The sequence below is a fragment of the Pseudorasbora parva genome, chromosome 15, assembly GCF_024679245.1.
Source record: "Pseudorasbora parva isolate DD20220531a chromosome 15, ASM2467924v1, whole genome shotgun sequence".
Lineage (NCBI taxonomy): Eukaryota > Metazoa > Chordata > Actinopteri > Cypriniformes > Gobionidae > Pseudorasbora > Pseudorasbora parva.
In genome coordinates, this window is record NC_090186.1 from 29,342,378 (window position 1) to 29,365,952 (window position 23,575).

Consider the following 23,575-nt stretch of genomic DNA (forward strand, 5'->3'; position numbering starts at 1 on the left):
TAATACATTTTAAAAAGTAAGTTTCTCATTCTGAGTAAAAAATAAGAATTTCTAGTTATGTCCACCTCAGAATTAAGTGTATATCCTGCAATTCCGACTTCTTTCCCTCAGAACTGTGATATAAAATCGCAATTGTGAATGAATTTACTGCCATTTTGTGAAAAAGTAATCATCATGTAATCAACAAGTAACCCGATTAGTAGTCTGATTACTTCATGTAATGGCAAAATACCTTCATTTCACTTTTCTTCAGCGCTGGGAAGATGAATCTGTATTTAAACTGGGTCATTAATGTAATAGTAATGTGACATTATTTTTGAATTTGGTGCTTTCTAGACTGAGAAAAGACAGAAAATGTATTTTTGTCTCATGGGGATGAAAGACTACAATTCCCAGAATGCGTCGCTGCCCTATGAGGCCATTCCCAAAGCCACCAACTTGATTACTGTGACTGAGTTGGTGAAGACACTACAATTAAAAACTGAACATGTCTGTTCAATATAATGAGTGAGTCTCTGCGCGAGTATCACAGCACTCAGCACTAACAGCAGGAGTCAGATAAATGAGCTGATGAGCTCTCGTGATGAGAGCTGAGGTAATCGCGACTACACTCGCGGCATACATTCACAACGCGAGTTCAGTCTGGCGCGTTTCAGTTCATGCCTTTGCAAGCTTAACTTTCATAGAAATTAATTTGAGAAGTTAAGACTTATATTGCTCACCATAGCTCCGTTTAAATGAGTGCCTGCAGCTGCGAGCTGAGCTCTGAGTGTAATCTCCGTCCCCCACGCGCAGGTTCAAAACATGCGGAAAAGGCTCCCTTTGCTGGCTGTAATCTTTAGCCTTTGGCCAAACATTCCTCCTATGATGCAAATGTCGTCAATTTGCATCATAGGAGGAATTTTTCCAGAAATAAAATGCATAAATCTCGTCTCAGGGGGATAAGAGGGGGGAAAGCACAATCATTTGAATATACTCCAGGGTTTCTACTGATACAAATCCATATGCTAATCGCTGAAGTAACCCTTTAAATAAATATAAAGTAAATACATAAAACAATCCCAAACTTTTCATTGCTTGTGTTTATTTTTTTGACAATGCATATTTTAGGAAAATAACAGCCCAAAAAACACTTTGTTTATATATAACTGGACATACCATCCTGATTTTGGAAAATATCCTGTTTATATTCCCATTAATCATGTGACATGGATCATGTGTCATACGGTCAGTTGTAAAATGTTGTGTGAAACAGGGCCATGTGTTAACTGCCAATGAGAGGAAACATCTGAACTGACTGTCAACAGAACCCAAAAACCGAGGGAGAAAACATTCTGTCTCAAATGTGTTTGCTCTGCAGATGAGAACATGAGCACAAGCATGCAAGTGCATGTGTTGAGGTTTTCTCATCTGAGTGGATTCTTGCTCATCCTTGGGTTAAGAAAACAACCTCGACCTAGTCTGCACTAAAGTAAACAGTGAAAGTCATATGAGCATAGACTAACACACACTTTTGTGCACCTATGCACTCTGGTCTGGTTTTCTCCACAGGAAGACAGTGTTTTTGCAAGTCGCTTGTGCTTAAATCATCACTTGGGCGCGTGTATCTGCTTTTCATCTGTTGTCCATGTGTCCAAAATACATCCATAACATTCTTACTGCTAAAGCTATCAGTATCTACACACACTCAAGAGGGTGTGCGTGTGTGCAGTGTCAGGTCAGACAATATCATTACAAGGACTGTGAAAATGTTGTGTTGAAAACGGATTTCTACATATTTCAGGATGTCCTTCGCGTTCTGACCAAATAAAGACGTCAGCACTGCTCTTTTACCCAAGTGACACAGGGCATCATGGAGGCCTCCCTGAATTATCATATCATTATGCTACCATGGAAACAAACTTTCTCTGTTTAACCTCTCATTCACCCCGCACAGAATCGAAAGGGAGTCTCCTGCTTGTATGCTAACTGCATCCCATGCTAAAAGGGCCTATTGAGGAGCAGCTCAGTAAATTAGGCTCCATTCAGGATTTCTGCTACTGACAGTTGTATGTGTGCGAAGTGCTGTGTGACCAGCATACAATAAAAGTGTGTTACAGTCCGTCAGTTAGGTTCTTTCTTTTGACAGAGTGCCTTGTGTCTTTACTAGTGCGTGTCTATCAGAATATAAGCCCTTCAAGCTGCATTCCTTCACTGCGAGTAACTGTCATGTTCACCATCTCTGAAACAGAGGAACCCCTGGCTTGCTGAGATTGTTATTCAGAGAATGTGATGGAAGAACATTTCACACAGGCATATTTGCACAACTCTCTCCACACACTTTCAATTTAAGATGCGGCATGTTTGGGATTGACAACCGCATTTACTAACAGACGCAACTCAAAAGAACAGGTTTAGACTGAATATTGTCTGTATGAAAAGGTAACCAAAGTCAAAGACAATAAAGTTTTTTAAGGATTGTTTTCCGCTGGTGTGAATCTGGCCATCTTTTTTGCATGATTGGAAAAGATCAGAAAATGGCCTTCCAAAGTGTGAGATCAGGCTTATTACTGTGCCAACATGTCCTCACTATTGAATTAGGAGGAACATCATGTTGTTCTCATCAGTGATGCATCGCTACAGTGATGCATGTTCACTGCTCTTTCAGAGCTAGGAGTGGGCCGACTTCCTTTTTCCTCTCGTCAAACTGCTGATGAAGAAGGAACACTTCTATCCCAGGGTGCACCTGGTGTCCTGCGATTGGTTGGTTTGCTTCCTTACACCTGGTGTTGAAGTTCAGAACACACATACGATTAAGCACAGGAAGTGTCTAGGAAATGACCCTTCACTAGAGGTCATGGTAAATGGAGCTTGAGGGATTTCCTTAAAGCTACACACGCAGTCACTGTATTCTGTCACGTTTTTACCACCTTATTATGCGTGGAAATAATTGAATTCAGTAAAACGAGATTAAAAGCTACTTACAGACATTAGGGTTCATAACACTTCTGTCCGCATTTAGTTGATAAAAATACAGTGAAAACTGTTTTCTAATTAAATATATTTTAAAATGAGGAATTTTCAGTCTCACATGATCCTTCAGAAATCATTTTAATACACTGATTTGGTGCTCAGGAGACATTTTTCTGAATAGAAGTTAAATAGAAGTTAAATAGAAGTTTTGTGCTTGCTGCCTAATATTTTGTGTAAGCTGATACCCAGAGGACTCTTTGAAGAATAGACAGTTTATAACACTTTTGTAACATTACAAATGTCTTTACTGTCACTTTTGATTAATTTAATTGCTGAATAATAGAATTCATTCTTTAAAAAAAGTCTTAATGAGCTTTTGAACAATAGTATGTAGGGGTGTGATGAGATCTCGTGCCACGATATCTCGCGAGATTAAAATGTTAGCAAGGTTTTCCGTTGAGTGAAAAGCTGTCTCGCGATGTAGCCATGACAGTGTGAGCTTGTGAGGGTGAAATTAGCATATAATATGACACCACTATGTTTACATTACATCCTCCATTGTTGCGTTCCTTTTTTTTTATATAGAAATAAAAAACATTTAATTAATTTGGATAACGGTCGTTTCAATTGTAAAGTATTATAAACGTCTGCTCTGCTCAGCCAGTGCGAGCTGCCGAGTATAGCATAGTTCAATTTGTGAAAATGAGTTGAATTAGGAGATCTCACGCAGCCTCAATCAGAAGTCCTGGAAGCTCATAATTCATAAACAGTAAGGTCTGAAGAGACTCGTGTTAAAGCATACAGGGGGGATGCCAGTCAGTTCATTTTGAGGCAAAACCTTTTCCAGTCAGTGCTTGTATGTTGCCTTTCAATGCATTTCATTAAGGTGATGAGTTAAACCATTTTAAAAAAAGGAACCTGCAGACTATTTTTCCACTTCCGTCATGAATTGTCATTGAGGATTTCTTTAAAATACTGTGCACAAATCTTATCTCGTCTCTGTGATAAGCAGACTCACACGGCCTGCTTGTCACAGTCTTGTTCTCGTGAAGCCGACCTCGTGTCTCGTCTCATCGTGTGAGCTAAATGTCTCGTCACACCCCTAGTAGTGTGTATTAACGAACACACACACATCTCTCACACTGTCATCGGGTTCTCTGCTGATCAGCATGAACAGCCTTTCTGGAGGCCAAGGCTTCTTCCTTCTCATACAGACAGGAAATCGGGATAATCTGGTATGGCACTGCGCTGTTAATATCACAGACAACTCTTCTGAAGAATAGAATATGAAACAGGCCAGCATAAAAGCATATTACGATTATTATGACATCGTGATGCCGATTTGAACTGGAATATGACTAATGTCTAACATATTGCTCTATAACATGGGATGTTGGATGAATTTTAAATCCATGCCTTTAAAGGGATAGATTTTGAATGGCATATGGGTGAGTAAATGAATATGACTTACTTTCTTCCAAGTTATAACAGACCATTGAAACAAACAGGTTAAAAAGGTAATCTAATGCAACAATAAATGTGGAGTGAACAAGTTGAAAAAAAAGAAAACCATCAGAACCATCACAAAGCAGAATACCATTCAAACCAAGCCAGATGCGAGTAGGACCACCGGGACATATCAATTATAAAAGATGTGTCAGCTCCATAAATTTTACATTCATCCAAGCATACTACTACTCTCCAGAGAGTGTGGATGACGGCGGTAGAATTAAATCCTCCCCTATGGCACGTGGACTGCTCATCCCCACAAAAATAGACCATCAACAGGTAAGATGCATGTAGACAACCCTGTTAGTGCACCGACGTCATTCATTTAAAATCCTCAATTCATTTTCAGAAAAAATCTAGCCCTTTAAATCTGAGGCACTATATGACTAACACAGAGTCTCACTTAAGTCTGAACTTCTGTCTGTCTTCCTCTCTATAATCAGAGAGTTTCATCTTAAACATCTAAGAACAATGGACGGAAGGAAGGAAGCCTGGAAGCACCAAGATGTGAAGAAGTAAAATGGAGGAATTCACACCCATGAAAAAACACACACTTAAACTCAGGGTAGATGGGGGATGGAGAGCAGACCATATGGTCAGCAGTCTTAAACAAGTCATATATGGTTTAGATATTAAAAACTACCATGGGCCGGATTCCTTAGTTGTTCACATTTGTAAAAATCATTCTACGACCAGCTACTACAAATGACTGTGTGCACTGAGTTGCAACTTACTTTCTCTCAGCCTCTGGAGTAGAGACCTCACTGCTGAATCCAAACGAATCCTGTGTACAAAGACAACACTACGGTTAATTACTGCAATTACACACACTGACTTAATCAATGATGATAAACAAATCAGTGTAATGTGAGCATGTAGTCGGCTGATTTATCGCTGATAGGCTGTGAATGAAAGTGTGTTGTGTTGTAACAGTGAGTTATAGTGATGACTGCAGGTGTGCAAAGGTCTGAAAGCAGATATGCAGTGCATTGTGGGTTGACTGACCTGGATGTCTGAACATATCTCAGAAGAGTTGAAGCTGGTGTCTGCTTTTTCCTGGAAACACACACAAAAAAGGAGGGTTAGGAACAAGGACACACAAATACACACAGACACACACTGCCACTAATAAAGGGCCACACGCCCATACGCCAGGAGCACATCTTGTCATTAAGAAAACCACACCCTCTGCCCCCTGTGCACACATCACCCGAGGTGCACCAAACCCGCCGGTCCTGTGCAGCCACACAAGAGAGCGAGTAAAAACACGTGGCATGAGTACACATGAACCGTGTTACAAACCAACAAGCCTGTCAATCAACACCTTGTCATAGAAACAATGTAGTATGAATATAATACAAAACTAATCAGAGGACTGGAAAGCACTGATATACATCATAAAGGGATAGTTCACCCAAAAAGGAAAATTAGCCCATGATTTACTCACACTCAGGTGTATATGACATTCTTCTTTCAGACGAATACAAATGGGAGTTATATAAAAAAATATCCTGTCTCTTCCAAGGTTTATAATAGCAGTGAATGGCAGCCCAAAATTTCCAATAAAGTGCATCTATTCATTAGATGCACTACAACAATAGTTGTCCATACGGCTCTGGGGGGTTAATAAAGGCTTTCTGAAGTGACCCGATGGGTTGGTGTAAGAAAAATGTCCATATTAAAAACGTATCTAGCTTTACATCTATATTTATATCTAGCTTCTGCCAGACTGTCTTCCATTTTCAACATACGAAGAAAGTGAAACAAAGTTCAAAATGCTTAAGCTACAGTCTGCATTTTAATTATTTTAATTTATAAAGGTTTTCAATATGGATATTTTTCTTGCACAAACCCATCGCTTGGCTTCAGAAGGCCTTTATACAATAATAATAATTTAAAAAAATAAAATTTTAAATACACAGCATCTTGGGTAAAAAAAAAAGAGGAATAAAAGTATGCCATCAACTGTGTTAAGTTCAAATTGAAATATTTTTAGATGGGTAAAAAGCCTGTAAATCAAGATAAACTTGCAGTTCACATGCAACCTCATTGTGTAGGAATCTTGTCGCCCCAAGATATTTGCTTGCTTTTGTACAGCCACTATTTGAAGCTACAGGTCTGGTAAGTGCCCTGACACAATGGCATAGCCAAACAGAGGTTTTTCTTTTCTTTTTAAACAACCCTGAATTATTGTGTAGCTTATCAGTCACACTAAAACTATCATATGTGAATGAAGGGAAAATCTATTGTTTTTCCAGAACATACTCTATATCACTGCCTACTCTTTCCCACTGCTCACTTCTCAAAACCAAGGCTTCTACATGTTCCCTGACCTCCACATGTGAAACTGTGACCATCAGCAGTTAAAAAATAAAATAAAAATCCCCACAGCTCAAGGGCTTCTGTAAAAATGAACAGTGTTTTTCTCGATTTTGAGATTCCTTGTTTAATAAATACTAAACTGGACTTTATAGTATATAAGGATCATATCATTGAATAAAACAAAATTAGCCTGGGAGAATCAGAAATGGTTGCTGAATATAGTTATTAAATAGCATTATGGCAGAATGCTGACAGAGATATACTGTGTTTGGATGGAGGAGGCCCTCAAACGCAACCACCTGGATCTGATCACACATGGCCTAAGGCTTACTCTGTCTGTGTGTGTGGATGGTGGACAGCACTATGGAAAATGTGTCCACACTCTCAGTTATCACAGTAGTAATCTTCAAGCCTCTTTTCCTGCAACCAAAGCACAGGTCAGCAAGGCTGTTTGTGTGTGTTTTGTCTCTATTCCACTCCATCCCTCTGCTTTAGTGCTCAGTGGTGTGTTGGTAAAGTCCAGAAGATTCTAAGTAGTAAATCAGATGTTGTGCTGTAGAAGTGGATTCATCCAAAAAAAAAAAAAAAAAAAGGCATGCAGTGGGCAAGATAAATATATTCCCATATGAAAACACACTGGCTAAAGTAAAACACACACACACAGTCCTGTATTATCAGCAGCATGGCATCACCAACTGCCCCATACCCACTGGCACATGCTTGCATTGGCACACACTGAATCATCTGTACATACTGCTGCTGCCCGTGTCATCCAAAACACATATCCACACAACACGACACAAAGAGATGCTCTGTGTCAGTGTGCACTCACTGACACAGTACTAAAAAACACACACACTCACAGCACGCTTAACAGCACAGATTTACACTAGACAGACGCTGTACCTCTTGACATAGTTTAGTCCATGTGCGTCAATGTTTATACCACTATATATGGTATACGTCCAAGTGTAGAGCTAAAAGATGATCACTTAATGACTGGCTATATAAAGTATATTGTGAGGCATAGCAGCTGGTGGTTGATCAGTGACTGTGTCTGTGAATGTCTGGGCATGACTTAATTTGGCTCTATGCGCACAAATAAAATTTGATTGAATAATTAATTAATAAATAGATTGAATAGAATATGTAAAACATATTTTATAGTTTATAATACTTGTAATATAATTTATAAATATTTATATTATTAAAATAGATTTAATTAGCATTGTCACTACTCCACACCCGCATACAGATTAACAGGATGCATGCTCACAGATAACAATTCATTTTAGGGTTAAATTATCATTATTAACTTATTAGCATGCATATTTTTGCATTTACTGTGAACATTCTGCTCAGAGACACTGAAAACACCAGATAAGATGATCAACAGTAAAAAAAGAAAAAAGTCATAGTAAAAAAAGTATTGCACTTCATTTTGGTACATGCAGCACTTTTTTATTTAATTAAATCACAGCCTTTGCAATTTGATAATTGCAATGAGCCATATCATAATTTGTATTATATTTTAATGAATTGTGCAGATTAATAAGGTAGTTGCCTATGCAGGCAGGTAGATCACTAGGTTTTAGAGAGGCTATTTTTCAGAGAAAGAGAGATACAAAGATGCAGCAGGCTGGCACATAAGCATTGGGGAAATAAACAAACTAAAAGGAGGCTAATGAGGTGTTTTACACACATTCATTCATACAGAGTGTCTGTGTGCAGGGTAGGACACACACAGTCAGGCTGGCAGCAAAACCTGTGTGTGGGAGAATGTGGTTGGTCATGGGGAAAGCCTTGGCTCCTACTGCCCAATCAGGAGTGACATTTGGTTGAGTAGAAGATAGAGAAAGTGTCCTTGTAGAACCAGACCAACCATTCCGACTGCTTTGACAAACAAAACACACACACACAACCTCACAATGTGTGAAAGCTTGTGGGGGACACCATTTCATCTATGTAGTTACTACCTGGAAATACTAGTCAGTGGAGGAAAAAAAAATCTGTTTGTCATTGTCAAGTAAACATTTTTAAAACAGGTTAGTGTAGTCTGTGTCAAGAAAGAATTGGGCAACATTAAGCTCCATATCTTTGCACATCACCAGGCATTTGGTGCATGTATGTGGGTTCAGATCAACAGGAGTTAAATCAAAATGCTGCAATATGCCTTTGAGTGAACAGCAAGTCTAAAGCTGATAAAGAGAGATGGACATAAGAGCTAAAAATCATTGTCAGAGTCTTGACTGAAATGAGTCGTGAAAGCTATTATGTAATTAGCTTGTTGAAGTAGAACTCCCTCAAACCTTATCAACCTCAATTTACTTATGTCTGAAGTAACCTGCTGAGATATATTATATTTATATTTAGTCCTGTAATGGTATTACTCCAGTCTTCAGTGTCACATGATCTTTCAGAAATAATTTTAATATACTGATTTGCTGCTCAAGATCCATTTCTTTTTATTAATGTTGCAAACAGTTGTGTTGCTTAATAACTTGGTCAAAAAAAAACACAATACATTTCAGGATTCTTCTACGAACAGAGCGTTGAAAAATAACAGCATTTCTTTGAAATAATTTAACAAATGTGAAAGTTTTCACTGTTTTGATCAATTTAATGCCCTTGCTGAATAAAAGGTACTGACTGATCTCAAACTTTTGAACAGGTGAACAGAAAGATAGAAAGCCTAGGAAATAGGTGAAATATAAACCCATAGCCAACAAACTTCGGGCATTTTATATATATTCCCTAGGCATTCTACACAATGGCGGATTTCACACATTGCCAGTAACAAATACATTATTATAATTATTATATTAAATAGTATCATGAATACTTTAATAATCATAAATAACTTTTTTTTAATCTGATCGCTTCAGTATAACTTTGTTATTAGGTGGTAGTGTCGTTAAATACATTATTCAAAGAGGTAACTTAACGGTTGCATTATTTCTTAAGGTACAGAACACAGACGCATGCCATAACTGACGAGAACAGAAAACATTAATCGTTTCAACGGATATATCTATAATATAAGTATAAATTTACCAAGAGAAACATTCAGCCTGATGTTTTCTGTTATTATTCCATCACAACTGATGCTCAAGCTAAGAGCCAACACACACTGCTTTCCACAGCACAGTTGTGTGGCTAATAGAGAGACTCTGTCTTGCAAATGGAATAAAGGATAGTTTCTTTGTAGGAACGGATAAAAAGAGAGAGATGGTGAAATAGCGGCACAGTTAGTTTGTTCTGTCTTAAATAAGGGTTTATCCATTCAACACATTCAGTAGAGGATGTTTTCTTAACTCATTGTCATCAGGGTCGCTCTTATAAAAGCAAAGCGAGATAGAGAGGAAGAGTGCTGAGCAAATGTGGAAGCCCCAAACCCGTCCAGTCAGCTCTGTTGAGAGGTCTGGGGAAACGAAACCAATATCAAACCTCAAATCGAAATTGGGAATGGCACTTGCAATTGCCTCAAAATGCCTCAGACTTCACCAGAGAAGAGAAACAGAGAAGAGAAAGTAAAAAACAGATTCAAATAGCACATGGACTTCACCTCTGTCAGAAAGAAAGAAGCTGGCAGTGAAGGGGAAAACATGGGCCTCATTTGATGCTGTTCAGGATACAAGTCCTTCACTGTGGATTCCTGCATGTGCTCAGAGATTCATTCTGTCTAAGTATGAATAGACCACAACATTCGTGCCTCACTCACAATAGCATTCAGTGTTGCCTCTGGTTAAAACCGGTGACCTTTCCCCTCTCTTGGTTTGAGGGGCGAAAGCGAGGGCCTATTGCCAGCTTGGCCTCTAATACAGGGTTACGTGCCTTTGGGAGAGAGGTTAGTTGGGTGACAGTGTTTATGGAAATTAGTGAGAGGATATGAGGAGGAAGAAAAAGAACCAGAAAGAACAGAGCAATGACTGAAAGTCAACAACAGGCAGTAATAGCCTTTTGACTTTTTGAAGTGTCAAATTTTAAAAGGTCACATAAACGTCATGTCTCTCTCGAGGCAAAGCTGAAATATCAAGCCATTAATATGGCCTTTAAACTACCGATCAGGAAGAGGATAATCACCTGTTACTGCCCCCAGACTGGACAGCAGCCACACTGCTCTAACACAACGAGTCTACCCTTTCTTTTTCACAACTTTTATTTTTCCCCAATGGATTTAGCACAGACATTGTGTCCTTGTAGACTAGGAGCTGTGTACATATACAGAAATAATTAAATAAATAAAAAACGCATACATGTTTGGAAGGACGTAAATGACGCTGTGTTTCCAAAATCATCTGTATTACTTAACAACACAGTTCAACTTGTGCAGTGCACCAAGACAAGCATGTTTTTCTTGCACATGGAATGCAATTCCCACCGTTATCCATATCATCCCTCTTCCCATTAACCGAATCTCCCACCAGCCAGCAGCTACTCCAGTGTCCCCATTTCCTTTCCACGATACAGTCGAGAATGGCACAAGACCAGCAAAACTAAATACATAAAGAGATGACCTACTTGGACAACTTGACACTTCCTCCAGCCCCATTAGGCCCGAACTAAAGCCTTCTTTGATAGACAACACCCTCTGTTTGGGATTTATCACAACCTCCTTTGATGCATCATTCGCAAAGTCCATATGTGGAGACCTATTTTTGAACTCAATTCATAGTGAGATCAGTTTCCCAGGCCCACCACAAGCTTTATCTTGAGCCTTTGTTGGTGGTTAAGTTGTGATAATTAAAGGGGCAGAGATATGATATTAAAGTAAAGATAAAATGAAAAAGCAGCAATTTAATAATAGAAGAATTATATTCATAAAGCCCACACTGAAAGAACACTAGCACTGAAGAGACATGAATCATGATTACTAAATAAACACAGCCGAATCCCACAGTGCTGATTAAGGTGGGACGGTCCCGCAAGGTTTTGTGCTGTGCTCAGCCGTGTATTACCAGCTTTAGCTTTGGTAAGATTTACACAGGGCAGGGTGTGGAGCCGAAAACTGGATTAGACAATATGATGGATAAAACAGAGAAAGAATGTTTAAAGTGGAACACAAAAGTAGAAATATTTGAACTTGTACTTAGCTTTTCCCATATAAGAGCATAAGGGGAAAAAATGCTGTCACGATTCCTCGATTAAATTTGAGTACTCCATTTAAAAAAAAAAAAAAGATTACAATTTGTCCATGTCAGTTAGCCGGCAAAATACTGGAAGTGGCGCATTAGACTGTTTTCAAAGGCTGGACAATATATCAAACCTATATAAAAATCATAATATAGCATAGAGCTATTGTGAAATCAAAGGCTGCAATTCGGTTAAATATATACACTGCAGGTTTCAGGGCAAAGCGCAACTCTTTATTTACATCCTGCAGGTTACACGTTTCTCAGGTCTTCTCCGTTCAGAGTAAATGCTGCTCCACATGAACTCAGTCTAGGCATTTGCTATTTCCAATGACGTGCATTTGGGAACACAAAGTCTGACACGCTTTGTGTTTAATGCATAGTGCTGCACTGTTATCATTTAAACGCTTTTAGCACGTCTCAGCAGCTCGGCTAACAAACTCCAGCTCTGCATATGATGCGAGTATGGTTTTTTTATAACCCTATGGTTATGCAACGGTTTCATCATGTTTTCTAAAATATGATTTTAAATAAGAAGAGATTGTTTTGGGAGGTTTTGCAGTAAGGGAACGATAATTCCATATAAGTAATAGGGATTTGGTATGGTGATTTTGGATACTGTGTGCAGTGGAATTATGTATCATTTATTCCAGAATTTTGAAAGAAAATCCATCAAAATAATTCAATACTATAGCATATCTAATGTTATTCAAACCTTGAAAATGACTGGCTTCTGTCTTAGGCCAGTGCCACAACTGAGCATGACTTTCAGAATGTTTTCTTTCTTTTTCTCAAAATCCCCTCACTGGACTGTGCCAACCCCAGCTGCATGTCATAATGAGTCCAACGGTTTCTTAGCAACCCTGGGTGGCCTACTACCCTACATCCCTGAGAACATAGACGCTTTGAGATGCAGACGAGAAATGCAGAGCACTGACAGAACAGCAGACAATCCAAACACATATGAAGAGAGGGCAGGGGGTGAACACATTTGTCTTCATTTTGTAATGGTTTAAGACAAGCGCTTCCTTCTATTAGCTCATAGGTTTACAATGGCCATTCTGTAGCACCAAGTAATGAAAGAAATAACTGAATTTTGTTATTAGCTATGCTAGTGGTTCATTGTCCCTAGAACACAGATGGATAGCAATCTATTACGCTAGTATATGACAAAAACAACTCTTACTGCAATAGCACGCATGCCATAAACAGTGGTAATATCTTTATCACTCAAATTTCCTTAAGTTATTAAGGTCAGACTCAAGTGTATAACAAATATTTAAAGAAATCAAAAAGTATAAACCAAATCATTTGAACACTGGTCAATATGGAAGTCAGTTGATCATGTGACTTCAATGGCAGCCCTCATGAGATCACCACTCTATGGCAACAAACTTTTAAAAGCTTTTAAAAGGGCTACTGTTACGACTGGAGTCTTCGTCTCATTAACATTTATCAAAAGCATTTTTAATTTCTTTAACGGTAAAACTTTTTAAATGAGGAAATACAAATTACTGAGAGCACAGCTTTAATACTTGCAAATTCCACTTGACCTGAAAACATGTTTCAGTGTGCTAATGACTCCCATATAAACTCGTCTGGCTCCAAATGCTGAGGGAGTAAACATGCCCAGATGAATTAAATCCATGGTGAAAGTGTATAAACAATCCTGCAAATTATTCAGATTTAATGGAATTGTTGGTTATTCTACAAAACAAACAACCACAGCTGCAGAAATGCGGATGTACAATTAAAGGGATAGTTCACCCAAAGATGTTGATGTGATGTTTATCTGCTTACCCCCCAGGGCATCCAAGATGTAGGTGACTTTGCTTCTGATATGCCGCATATCGTGCACACTAAATATGGATTTGTATGTGCATGTTTTTTTTACTCTCATGTGTTGCCATTGACATGCATTATACGACTGACAGACTGCAACGGTTGGAGTTAAAAATCTTAATTTGTGTTCTACTGAAGAAACAAAGTCACCTACATCTTGGATGCCCTGGGGGTAAGCAGATAAACATCACATTTTATTTTTGGGTGAACTATTCCTTTAAAACTGAAATGTGCAGCAAACGTTTTTGGCTGAACGTACCATGTCTAGCTCTTGAGTGACTTGTCGCTTGCGCAGTTCCTCCATCCGATCGCCTACGTCGCTGAAGTATGTGTTGTAGTACTCCGAGTACTCCTGTGCCAGATCATCTATATTACCCAGAGAACCATCCTGCACAAACAGAGATAGAGACACGTGAGACAAGCTTTGATTGCCTTCCATCAAAAATACGACATTTTAAAAAGAGAATTTTAAATCGCATGCTATGCAAAAAAATCTCTCTCTCATTAGTACGCCTCCCTCCTCTCACATTCTCAGAAACAAACAAACACAGGGAGCTGTAGGAGCGCTTCATTAAAAGTCTGTCACTGGAACGTGATTTTAATTAGGATCCCAAGAACGGCGGCAGCCAAAAAGGACTTAACACGCTGAGAACACATTGCACACATCTGCTGCGACAAGAAGCAAAGAGTCACACACAAGCTGAACTAAACATCTAACCCACACATTCCATTATTTTCACTCCACATACAATTCTCTGGGCTAAGACCACAGGATTTTTGCAGGCCTTTGTGAATTTGTGGGGTTATAATTTCCATGATATTGGTTGTCAGTTTGTTGAGATGGGTTTCTTGTGCCAAGTATATGGGCCAAGGACAACCCAATCTCTAGGCATTCAGCATCCCCGCAATTTTTTATTAAAATGCATAATATATAATTGGTTTCATATACTAATTATTTCATGCAATGTTAAATAAAATACAAATTTTACAGCAAAGCTTTTGTTTTTATTTTTTGTAAAGAAAATATAAGATTTAATAATAATAATTAAAAAAGTTTTATTATTTTTTTGTGGTGGGGCGAGCAAAAAAAGTTATTACGCCCTGGTGGTATTTTATGTGCAACCCGTATTTAAAAACAAACACTCACACACACGTCTGGTTCACTATCTTTGTGGGGACTCTCCATAGACGTAATGGTTTTAATACCGTAAAAAACATATTTTCTATTCCCCTACACTGCCCCTGCCCCTAAACCTACCCATCACAGGAAACATTCTGCATTTTTACTTTCTCAAAAAAACTCATCCTGTATGATTTAGAAGCCTTTTGAAAAGTGGGGACCACTGGCTGGTCCCCACAATGTAGGTGATCTCAGGATTTACTATCCTTATGGGGACATTTGGTCCCCGCAATGTAATATAAACAAGGGCGCACACACACACACACACACACACACACACACACACACACACACACACACGTGTGGCAACCCTCTTTTACTGACCAGCCCTTACGACCTTCTCTGACATTTGTAGCTTGTCTTGTTGTGAGTGCAGATATCAATTGTGGTGCTGCCTGGCTCTGACTTCAGCGTGTGGGTGCATTCTATTTTTCTACAAGCTTGTGGCACACATGTAACAGCAAATGACCTCAGACTACTGCAAAAAAAAGTGCACACAACTCAAAGGTCCTTCACTCAAAACCAAAGATTAGTTTCTTTAGAAACCTATTAATACCCCAGCAGCTGCAGGTGGCATAGTTTCTTGTGAGAGTTTGTTACATTTAAGACCATGTTTGTTGTATCTCAGTTCTAGGCTAGACTGTATCTCTCCTGTTGCTGTACTAGATGCCCTTTTAAAGTCCTGTTGAATGAAAAGTCAAGCACAAAGGACTTCTTCCTGCTCAGGACCATGCTGACAAACACACACATCCTGTCATTGTGTGTATGGGCCAGAGCTAGGCAAACCAGGGCCTCACACACTTTTTAGTAAAACTGTCATGTACAGACATGGACTTTCCCACTAAAAATAAAAGCTATAAGACTAGTGCTGAAAAAAATATGAATAATATAATAACAGGATTAAAGGTAAAATTGTTCTTTGCTCTTCACATAATGTCACTTAACCGATCCGTTCCAACCAAACTCCAAACAGATGATCTCAGAATACTGAGACTCCCAACGGAACGGCTGCTCTGTGAGAAATTCCAGCTTTTGCATTCCAATCTGCTGGCCTGCGGAGCACCTCCAGCTTTTAGACAAAACACAATGTGAATATGTGAGATTTATGTTGTTGGATGCGCAATAAAACAATTTACGTCTAACACAGAAAATGTTAGTTAAAAAAAAGGATACAAAATAACAAAATAAAGTAAACCAACACTGACTCACATTCTCCTTACTCTAGGATACTTGATAAAAATATACACACACACACACACACACACACACACACACACACACACACACACACACACCTTTTCAAGAGCAACTAGGCGTTTTTCTGTTGCCATTAAACAGATTTTCTCAAGTACATACTGTTGGTTGAGATGGCGAGTCTAGCAGCTTGCTGTAATGACAGGTCAGAGGCTGTGCGGAGCTCTGAGTGATGGGTGAAGGAGCCAAAACCTTCATCCAAGAACATATTACAATCTTAAAATGGACTCATAACTTTATATATTTTTTATTATATCGAAAGAAAAAAACACAAGCAAGCAAGAATTCAAGAATAAAAAGGGGATGCCCTGAGGCACCACTTTTTCTTCATTTATAGGGACTGTAAACATTTCCACTACCCAAACCTGTAATTGTGTAACAACTACTACATTTATTTATAATATATACATTGGGAGGACTAAATTAAGACTTTTGGGGGGGTGAAATAACCCTTTAAGACACTAACAGATTACAGTGTGGAAACGTGTGGAAAAACGGCAACTGGAATGATTCGCCCACAGGGCTTGCAAAAAGTCTTTATCAAACAAACACAATGATTTTTCTCTCATCCACCTGCAATTAATTGGAAAGTTTTTTGTTTTTTTTACTTGGCCCAACCGATCGGTGGATATAAAAGCGAACTGTGCATCCCTAACACACACACACACACACACACACACACACACACACACACACACACACACACAAAGCCAAGTAGTGCATCAGCAAAACTGCAGACTACAACATGATCAAACCTTTATTTATCTATTACATGTCATGCGCAAATCGGTGGTCAGGGCTACAGAATTAGGCGTTTGTATTCTTAGGATAAGGCAGTAGGGCTGGGCGATATGGCCAAAATTTCATATCCCGATATAGCTCATTTGATATCCCGATAACGATATACATAACGATATAGCAACCTTTCTATTAATTCAGTTTATGAATAGTCTATACAAAATTGCAATGTGGAAATGCAGTTTGAAATGATATACAAAACAAATAAAGGTAGTATGGACTACATTTTTATTTTATTTAGAACCTTTTTTTAAAGCAAGACTGTTAGTAAAGTTAACACCTGCCTAGGGATGTTTACCGATGAACGTTTGACCGATGGCTGACCGTATCAACGTTAACCGATCAAAGTTGTCGGTTAAAATAAATAAAAAAGTGATCTCTAAATTAGGCTATTATAGACAGTGGACTAAACGCTACTACAGTTGGCCGTCTCATTCCAAAATCTTTTTGTGTGATTGAACATATCCCTCGCACTCAATTTTTCATAACTCGCCTGTTTGTACTTAATAAACCAATAAAAACATTTGGCGCGAGGTCACAGCGTTTGGGTTTGCGCGCTCACAAGGTTTGCAAAAAGTAAACACTCGAGGTTAGAGCCAGGGCAGACGACAGTATGAAGCGTGCATTTCGCTTAAGATGGGCTTACATTTGGAAATATATTACATCTTCATTTCAGTGGTAACACATAAGGTGTTGATCGTCTTTCTTTATTATTGTTAGCACTACCTCAAACTAAAGCGGCGTCTCTTCGGAGCTGTCATTTTCTTAAATGAGCCGCGGCAATGTTTCAAATGAGCTTCTAAGGCTGGACAAACGCCTTTATTTTCAACGCGATCACCTTGTACCCAAACCATTTCGAAACTAAGGAGCCATTTGTCCTCTGATTACAAACAAGCTCCTCTGCGGCGCGTTTGCGGGACTCGTGTTTCGCGCTGTGGGGGATTTTAAAAAAGTGACGTGAGTGGAAGGGAGGCTGCAGCGCGTGTGTGTGTGTGAGTGAGAGAGCGAGAGAGAGACAGAGGGAGCGCGTTTATGTATTGCATGGGCATGCCGTGGCGTGAGGTGCATCTTGACGTAAAATTCTGCCATAAACGCCTTATCGTGGCGTAAGCGATAGAGCCTTATATAAAACGATAGACATTTTCTATCGTCCAGACGATATATTTCGTCATATCGCCCAGCCCTATAAGGCAGTGTTTCACTGCACTCTGACGTCACAGGGAAGCAAATTCGCAGGTCTCTCGTTGGGTGAGCCAGCTGACAATAAAAGCTTTTATTTGGAAGTTTCAGCTCTGAAACGTACAGGATATTCTTACACTCTAAAAAACGCTGGGTTGTTTTAACCCAATGTTGGGTCAAATATGGACTAACCCAGCAACTGGGTTGTTTTAACCCAGCAATTGGGTTGTTTTAATCCTGCGGTTGGGTTAAATATTTGCTCAAGACAACCCGATTGCTGGGTTAAAACAACCCAACTGCTGGGTTAGTCCATATTTGACCCAACATTGGGTTGTTTTTTACTCAGAATTTTTAGTGAGTGTATATTACGGTGACCTTTTATATATCAAGAGCTCAAGAAAAAAGTTGATTTCTCTTTAATGCCACAGTTTGAAGTGCTGGAAAAAGTATGACGCACTTAAAAGTCCTTAAAAAGTGCTTGCAATGTCACTCAAAATGTTATACGAACTCTGAAACAAATAATGTAAAAACATTTGACTATTTCTGACAAAACACCAGTTACAGTTAGTGTTACTACATTCAATCCATGATGAATGTTGGTGATTTGTGGACTGAAAAGTCTTCTATAACTTATTTGTTCATGGCACAATTTTTCTCCTGGTTTCCACATCAGCATGGTTGATCTGATATCTTTTGTTTTATAATAAAACTCTGCACTGAATTTGAATACTTCTCTCAAGATCTTGTAGTGATGTTAGTAATACTGCGCTGTGTAGTAATGTGTCACGTGATCAAGAATGGCCCATGAGTAAACTTGTTTTGACTATAGCCATAGACTGAGCTTGTGCTGTGTTGTCAAATACTGGTCCAAAAAGTCCCAGCTAAAACGAGAAGTGTGGTTTTGTTTCGTTTTTCATTTAATGTTTTTATATGCAACAGAAATGGCAGCTCTCATCAGTTGGGCACCAGTGCAACCTCTAACAAAATTGTGTTCAGATGCGTTCAAGAACTTGCAACTGCCTTGGTGGAAGAGTGCAGCAACATCTCACAGCCAATCTGGCGCAGTCGATGAGGATGATATGCACTGTACTTATAGCAGCTGGTGGCCACACCAAAGACTTATTAACAGAGACTAATACAGAGATTTATTTCATTTCTGGTTGTCAAATATCTGTGAAATGTTTTCAGTTTTTGTTGTATCTTTATGTTTATACTAGGAGTGCACAGTTTAATACATACATCGGTTTTTAGCCACTGCTTTCAGTTTAGATAGTTTTTTTGCTTTTTTTAATTATATTCTTAGTTGACAGAAACAGAACATTATTAGTTATACTTTTTCTTTATTTTACTTAAAGACTTGAAAAACCTTACTTAAACTTAACTTTACTTAAAATCCTCTTGTACACATTCCTAGTGTATTGTATAATATAAAATAAATATATATAAAGATCTACAGTGGCAGCTCAGAGATGTAAATATGAAATTGAATGAATAAATGTATATGCTAAAATTAACTACATAGTCTTCAATATACAATAAACATTTATTAAGAGCTACTGTATTACTTTATTCAAGAGCAGTGAGTGATTTTCTCTTTGTCTTTTATTGTTTTATTAACATTATTTTAGAGAAGTGTCCCTTTAAAGGTGCACTATGTAGTATTTTTGCCAAATATCCAAAAAAACCACTAGGCCAGCGTTATATATTTTGTAGGGCCGGGACTCGATTAAAAAAATTAATCTAATTAATTAGAGGCTTTGTAATTAATTAATCGAAATTAATCGCATTTTAATTGCATATAAATATTTGACCTGAGAACAATGAGAAGTAATTTTTCACATGTATTTTTAGTATACCATTGAATAATGACTCAATACATAAGCTTAATCAACAAAATATTGTTTATTTATTTCAGTCCAGCAGACCAACGCAATGTTTTCCATTGAGTTTAGCAAAAGCATATTTGTGATATGTGAGGCTCGATGTGCTAGGGTGATACGCAAATTCCTTGTTGTATAGCTTGCACACAACCATGCTCTTGTCGGCGCTTCCATTCTTTCATTTTTTAAAACAAAATTTCCCATCCACGGGGCCAAGCAAAGCAGTCTCATCAGCTTCTTCGTTCATGTTCACTCATGGTTTGTTGTTGTCGTGACTCCGGAGCGCTAGTTGGTGTTCCAGTATAATCGGTCCGTCGAAACTCATTCATTGAAAAACGTTCCGCGGTGCAAAATTAAGTGTGGTTAAAAAAAAATTTAATTTTTTTTTTAAGTCACGTAATTAATTAATCTTAATTAACGCGTTAAAGTCCCGGCCCTAATATTTTGTTCAGTTGAGTACTTACATTATCCCAAATGTTTCTAACTATTTGTAAATTGTAAGAAAATTGCTATTTTAACCAATGACCCGGGACGTTTCAGCGTAGCGTTTGAGGGAGTCGCCTGTCAATTGCGTCATATCTGCGTTTTTTTCCGTCAGTTTTATTTGGCAGAAGTGCTTTTCTGTTAGCAGTGTGAACAAGTGTCACAGCAGCAACCGAGCGAAAGCACAGAGTAACGTCATAACATCATTTTAAACACACTTAAATGTTTCTAATATGATAAAAAGAGCTGCATCACCTCATACCAATGACTGGAAAAGCAGAAATAGTGTGAGCGCCCGGCGACATGTGTTTGTGTAACAATCAGTCCAGCAGCCGTGCTCAGCTCCACAACACTCGGTCCTGCTCTGCTTCAAACTACAGTAACGTTAATAACCGCATTCATGGATGGGATTTCTGCCCGAGTCCTATTTTCCACCAGCTGTGAGGTGAAGACCACATGTGCCAAGATGCTGTGCTCAAACTTGACGTCATCAAACTACACCTTTGTTTTGAATAGGCAACCTCTAGTGGACGGAAAGTTGCATAGTGCACCTTTAAGGACAAGTGTTCACAATCTGCTCGCATCTCATATACAGACACACGCAATTTTACTTTCACTTTAGACATAACCGACTGTGTTTATATATGTTAACCTTGTGTGTATTTGACAGTATTAGCCCAGTAAGACTACTAAAATGCAAATCACAAGCGTGTATTGAACCGTGAATGCCTTACCGAACGGTTCAATATTATATTGAGAATTGTGGCATCCCTAGTTATACAAATATTTACATGTTAAGAAATTTGCTGGGGAAAAGTGTTTTTCTTTTTCTTTTCTTTTTACTGAATTTAGAGGAACAGACTCCCTATCTTCAGTCTACCTTTAGACTGGAACAGAGCCTATATCAGCCCAGAGATCAGCAGTGGCCCTTGATCTGAAATAGTTCAGTTCCATCTGTACAGCACATGCCTTCTATATTCTTATAATTCCACACATTCCAGGCCTCCAGTGAGGTAATGCTGCAATCCTTTACTCTTAAAGTGAGGGAGTGTGGGTATGCTGCTTCCAGCTGGGCATTTAACTGAAAGACTAATTCAAAGCTCATGCCTCATCTGTCTGTATCTGTAAGAGGATGTAGAGGACCAAAAAGGCTTGCATCTCACTTGAACGTAGCTCCACATGAGCTGAGAGCTCTTTAAAAGGTCTTGTTTAGATGATCGCTGTTTGAGCACACAAACAGCACCACCCAAACTCTGCCGTCCAGCCCAAAGAGCCAAACAATTAAAGCTCCCAAATCTTTGACTGTAACTGGAGCTCTATGGTGGACCATTTTCAAACACAAAGTAATGCAGACCACATCATACAGTCAGTAGATACTAACCTTAAATACCGAGTGTTGCCGATTTACTGTCCTTAACCAGTAATACCTATCTGAACCACCTATTTTAAAGGTCCCATTCTACACGATTCCATCTTTCAAACTTTAGTTAGTATGAAATGTTGCTGTTGGAGCAGAAATAATACCTGTAAAATTATAAAGCTCAAAGTTCAATGCCAAGCGAGATATTTTATTTAACAGAAGTTCCCTTTCAACGCCTACAGCAAACGGCCGGTTTGGACTACACCTCTGCACTTCCTTCAGGAATGACGTCACTAGAACCGTTTGTTGACTAACCCTCCGCCCACAAGAACACGCAAAATAGGGGGCGTAGTCTTGTTGCTCTCCCACGTGGAGAAGAGTGCGCATTCAGCACTTGCATCTCCCCGTTATGGTAAGAGGCGGGACCTTTCCGGGCAAAGTGCGCTAAGCTGCTGTCCAATCAAAACACGGGAAGGGGTGGCCCAATCAGAACTCGTTACGTATTTCTGAAGGAGGGACTTCATAGAACAAGGAAGTCATCAGGCCGTTTTTAGGACAGAGAAAACAGCGCTGTACAGATAAGTAAATTGTGTGAAAAATACTGTGGTTTTTTTTTTACACGCGAAACATGAACTCATGTTATATTGCACACTGTAAACATAATCAAAGCTTCGAAAACACGCAAACAACGAGACCTTTAAAGTTGGTTAGAGACACAAAAACTGGAACATGTTTGACAAGAGGAACATGATATTTATTCACTTCATGTGGAAATGTATTGAGTGAATGAGATTTGAAAGCTATGCAATCAACTTGATTGCCGAATAAAATTTATTTTTCAAATTAAAAATATTAAAAATGTTAAGCTGCAACTGTAAAGCTTCTCCAATCTTGGCTTGTGTAGTCCACCAGTCCAGCTGGAACTACACTCATTGCCTGATATTATTACTATTATTAATCATTACTAAAATGTTTGCTCTTTTGGGTTGACTCTAGTTGGTAAAAAGAAGTGAGACATCCATCACGGTAGCACAAAACAGACAACACTTCAGTTCTACAGCGGCTCAGTATTTTATTTGAATCACTGCGACTTCTCAAAAGTATACATCGTCTAATTACAGTTAAGTTCTCTTAGTTTTCCAGAATCTGCTAACTTTAACACTACCCGAAGTCCTGAGCCACCCACAACACGCTGTGTAATAACTACATTCTGTCTCAAGAATGTTTTTTTCCAGAACAGGCACAGAAAGGAGAGGAACGGGTCACAGGGACTGGAGGAGAAACAGATCCCACATTATCAATATTTGTGAACTTTTTACAATAAAATGCATCAAATATGAGAAACTGTCTGTTCACAGAAGCCAACCACAAATTCACACTTCCCTTGGAGGAATCAGCAGCCACTAAGCAAAGCCATGAAGCTTTGATGTGGCCATTGTGCCGTGAGACAAATATAATGTTATGCTGTATAGGTGTTGAAGAAGAAAAAGCAAGGAAAGAAAAGAATGACCGAGCAAAATACAAAGAAAGAGAAACAAAAAAGGAGAATGAGATGATGCATTTTCATCTGAAAGCAGTTCACTCACTCGTGCAAATCAATTAACCTACATTCCTTTCATTTGCTCAGAAACAGCTTTATGGGACACAAAGGTCCTCAGAGGGTAAAGACATATTTGATTACCCT

The 23,575-nt window shown here is 38.7% G+C and overlaps 1 protein-coding gene across 10 annotated transcripts in view; it reads right to left on the reverse strand.

Moving 5' to 3' along the window:
* Positions 1–23,575, reverse strand: part of sash1a (SAM and SH3 domain containing 1a) — a 296,359-nt gene that overhangs the window by 30,586 nt on the left and 242,198 nt on the right. For 9 of the 10 annotated variants that reach the window (XM_067417631.1, XM_067417629.1, XM_067417628.1 and 6 more), the window contains exons 2-4: positions 14,017–14,145; positions 5,467–5,517; positions 5,196–5,245 (exon numbers count right to left, since the gene is read on the reverse strand). In XM_067417631.1, the coding sequence (XP_067273732.1) occupies positions 5,196–5,245; positions 5,467–5,517; positions 14,017–14,145 (230 nt within the window). Of the gene's footprint in view, positions 1–5,195; positions 5,246–5,466; positions 5,518–14,016; positions 14,146–14,651; positions 14,656–23,575 lie in introns of those variants that run through there. The other variant, XM_067417636.1, reaches the window with a different exon arrangement.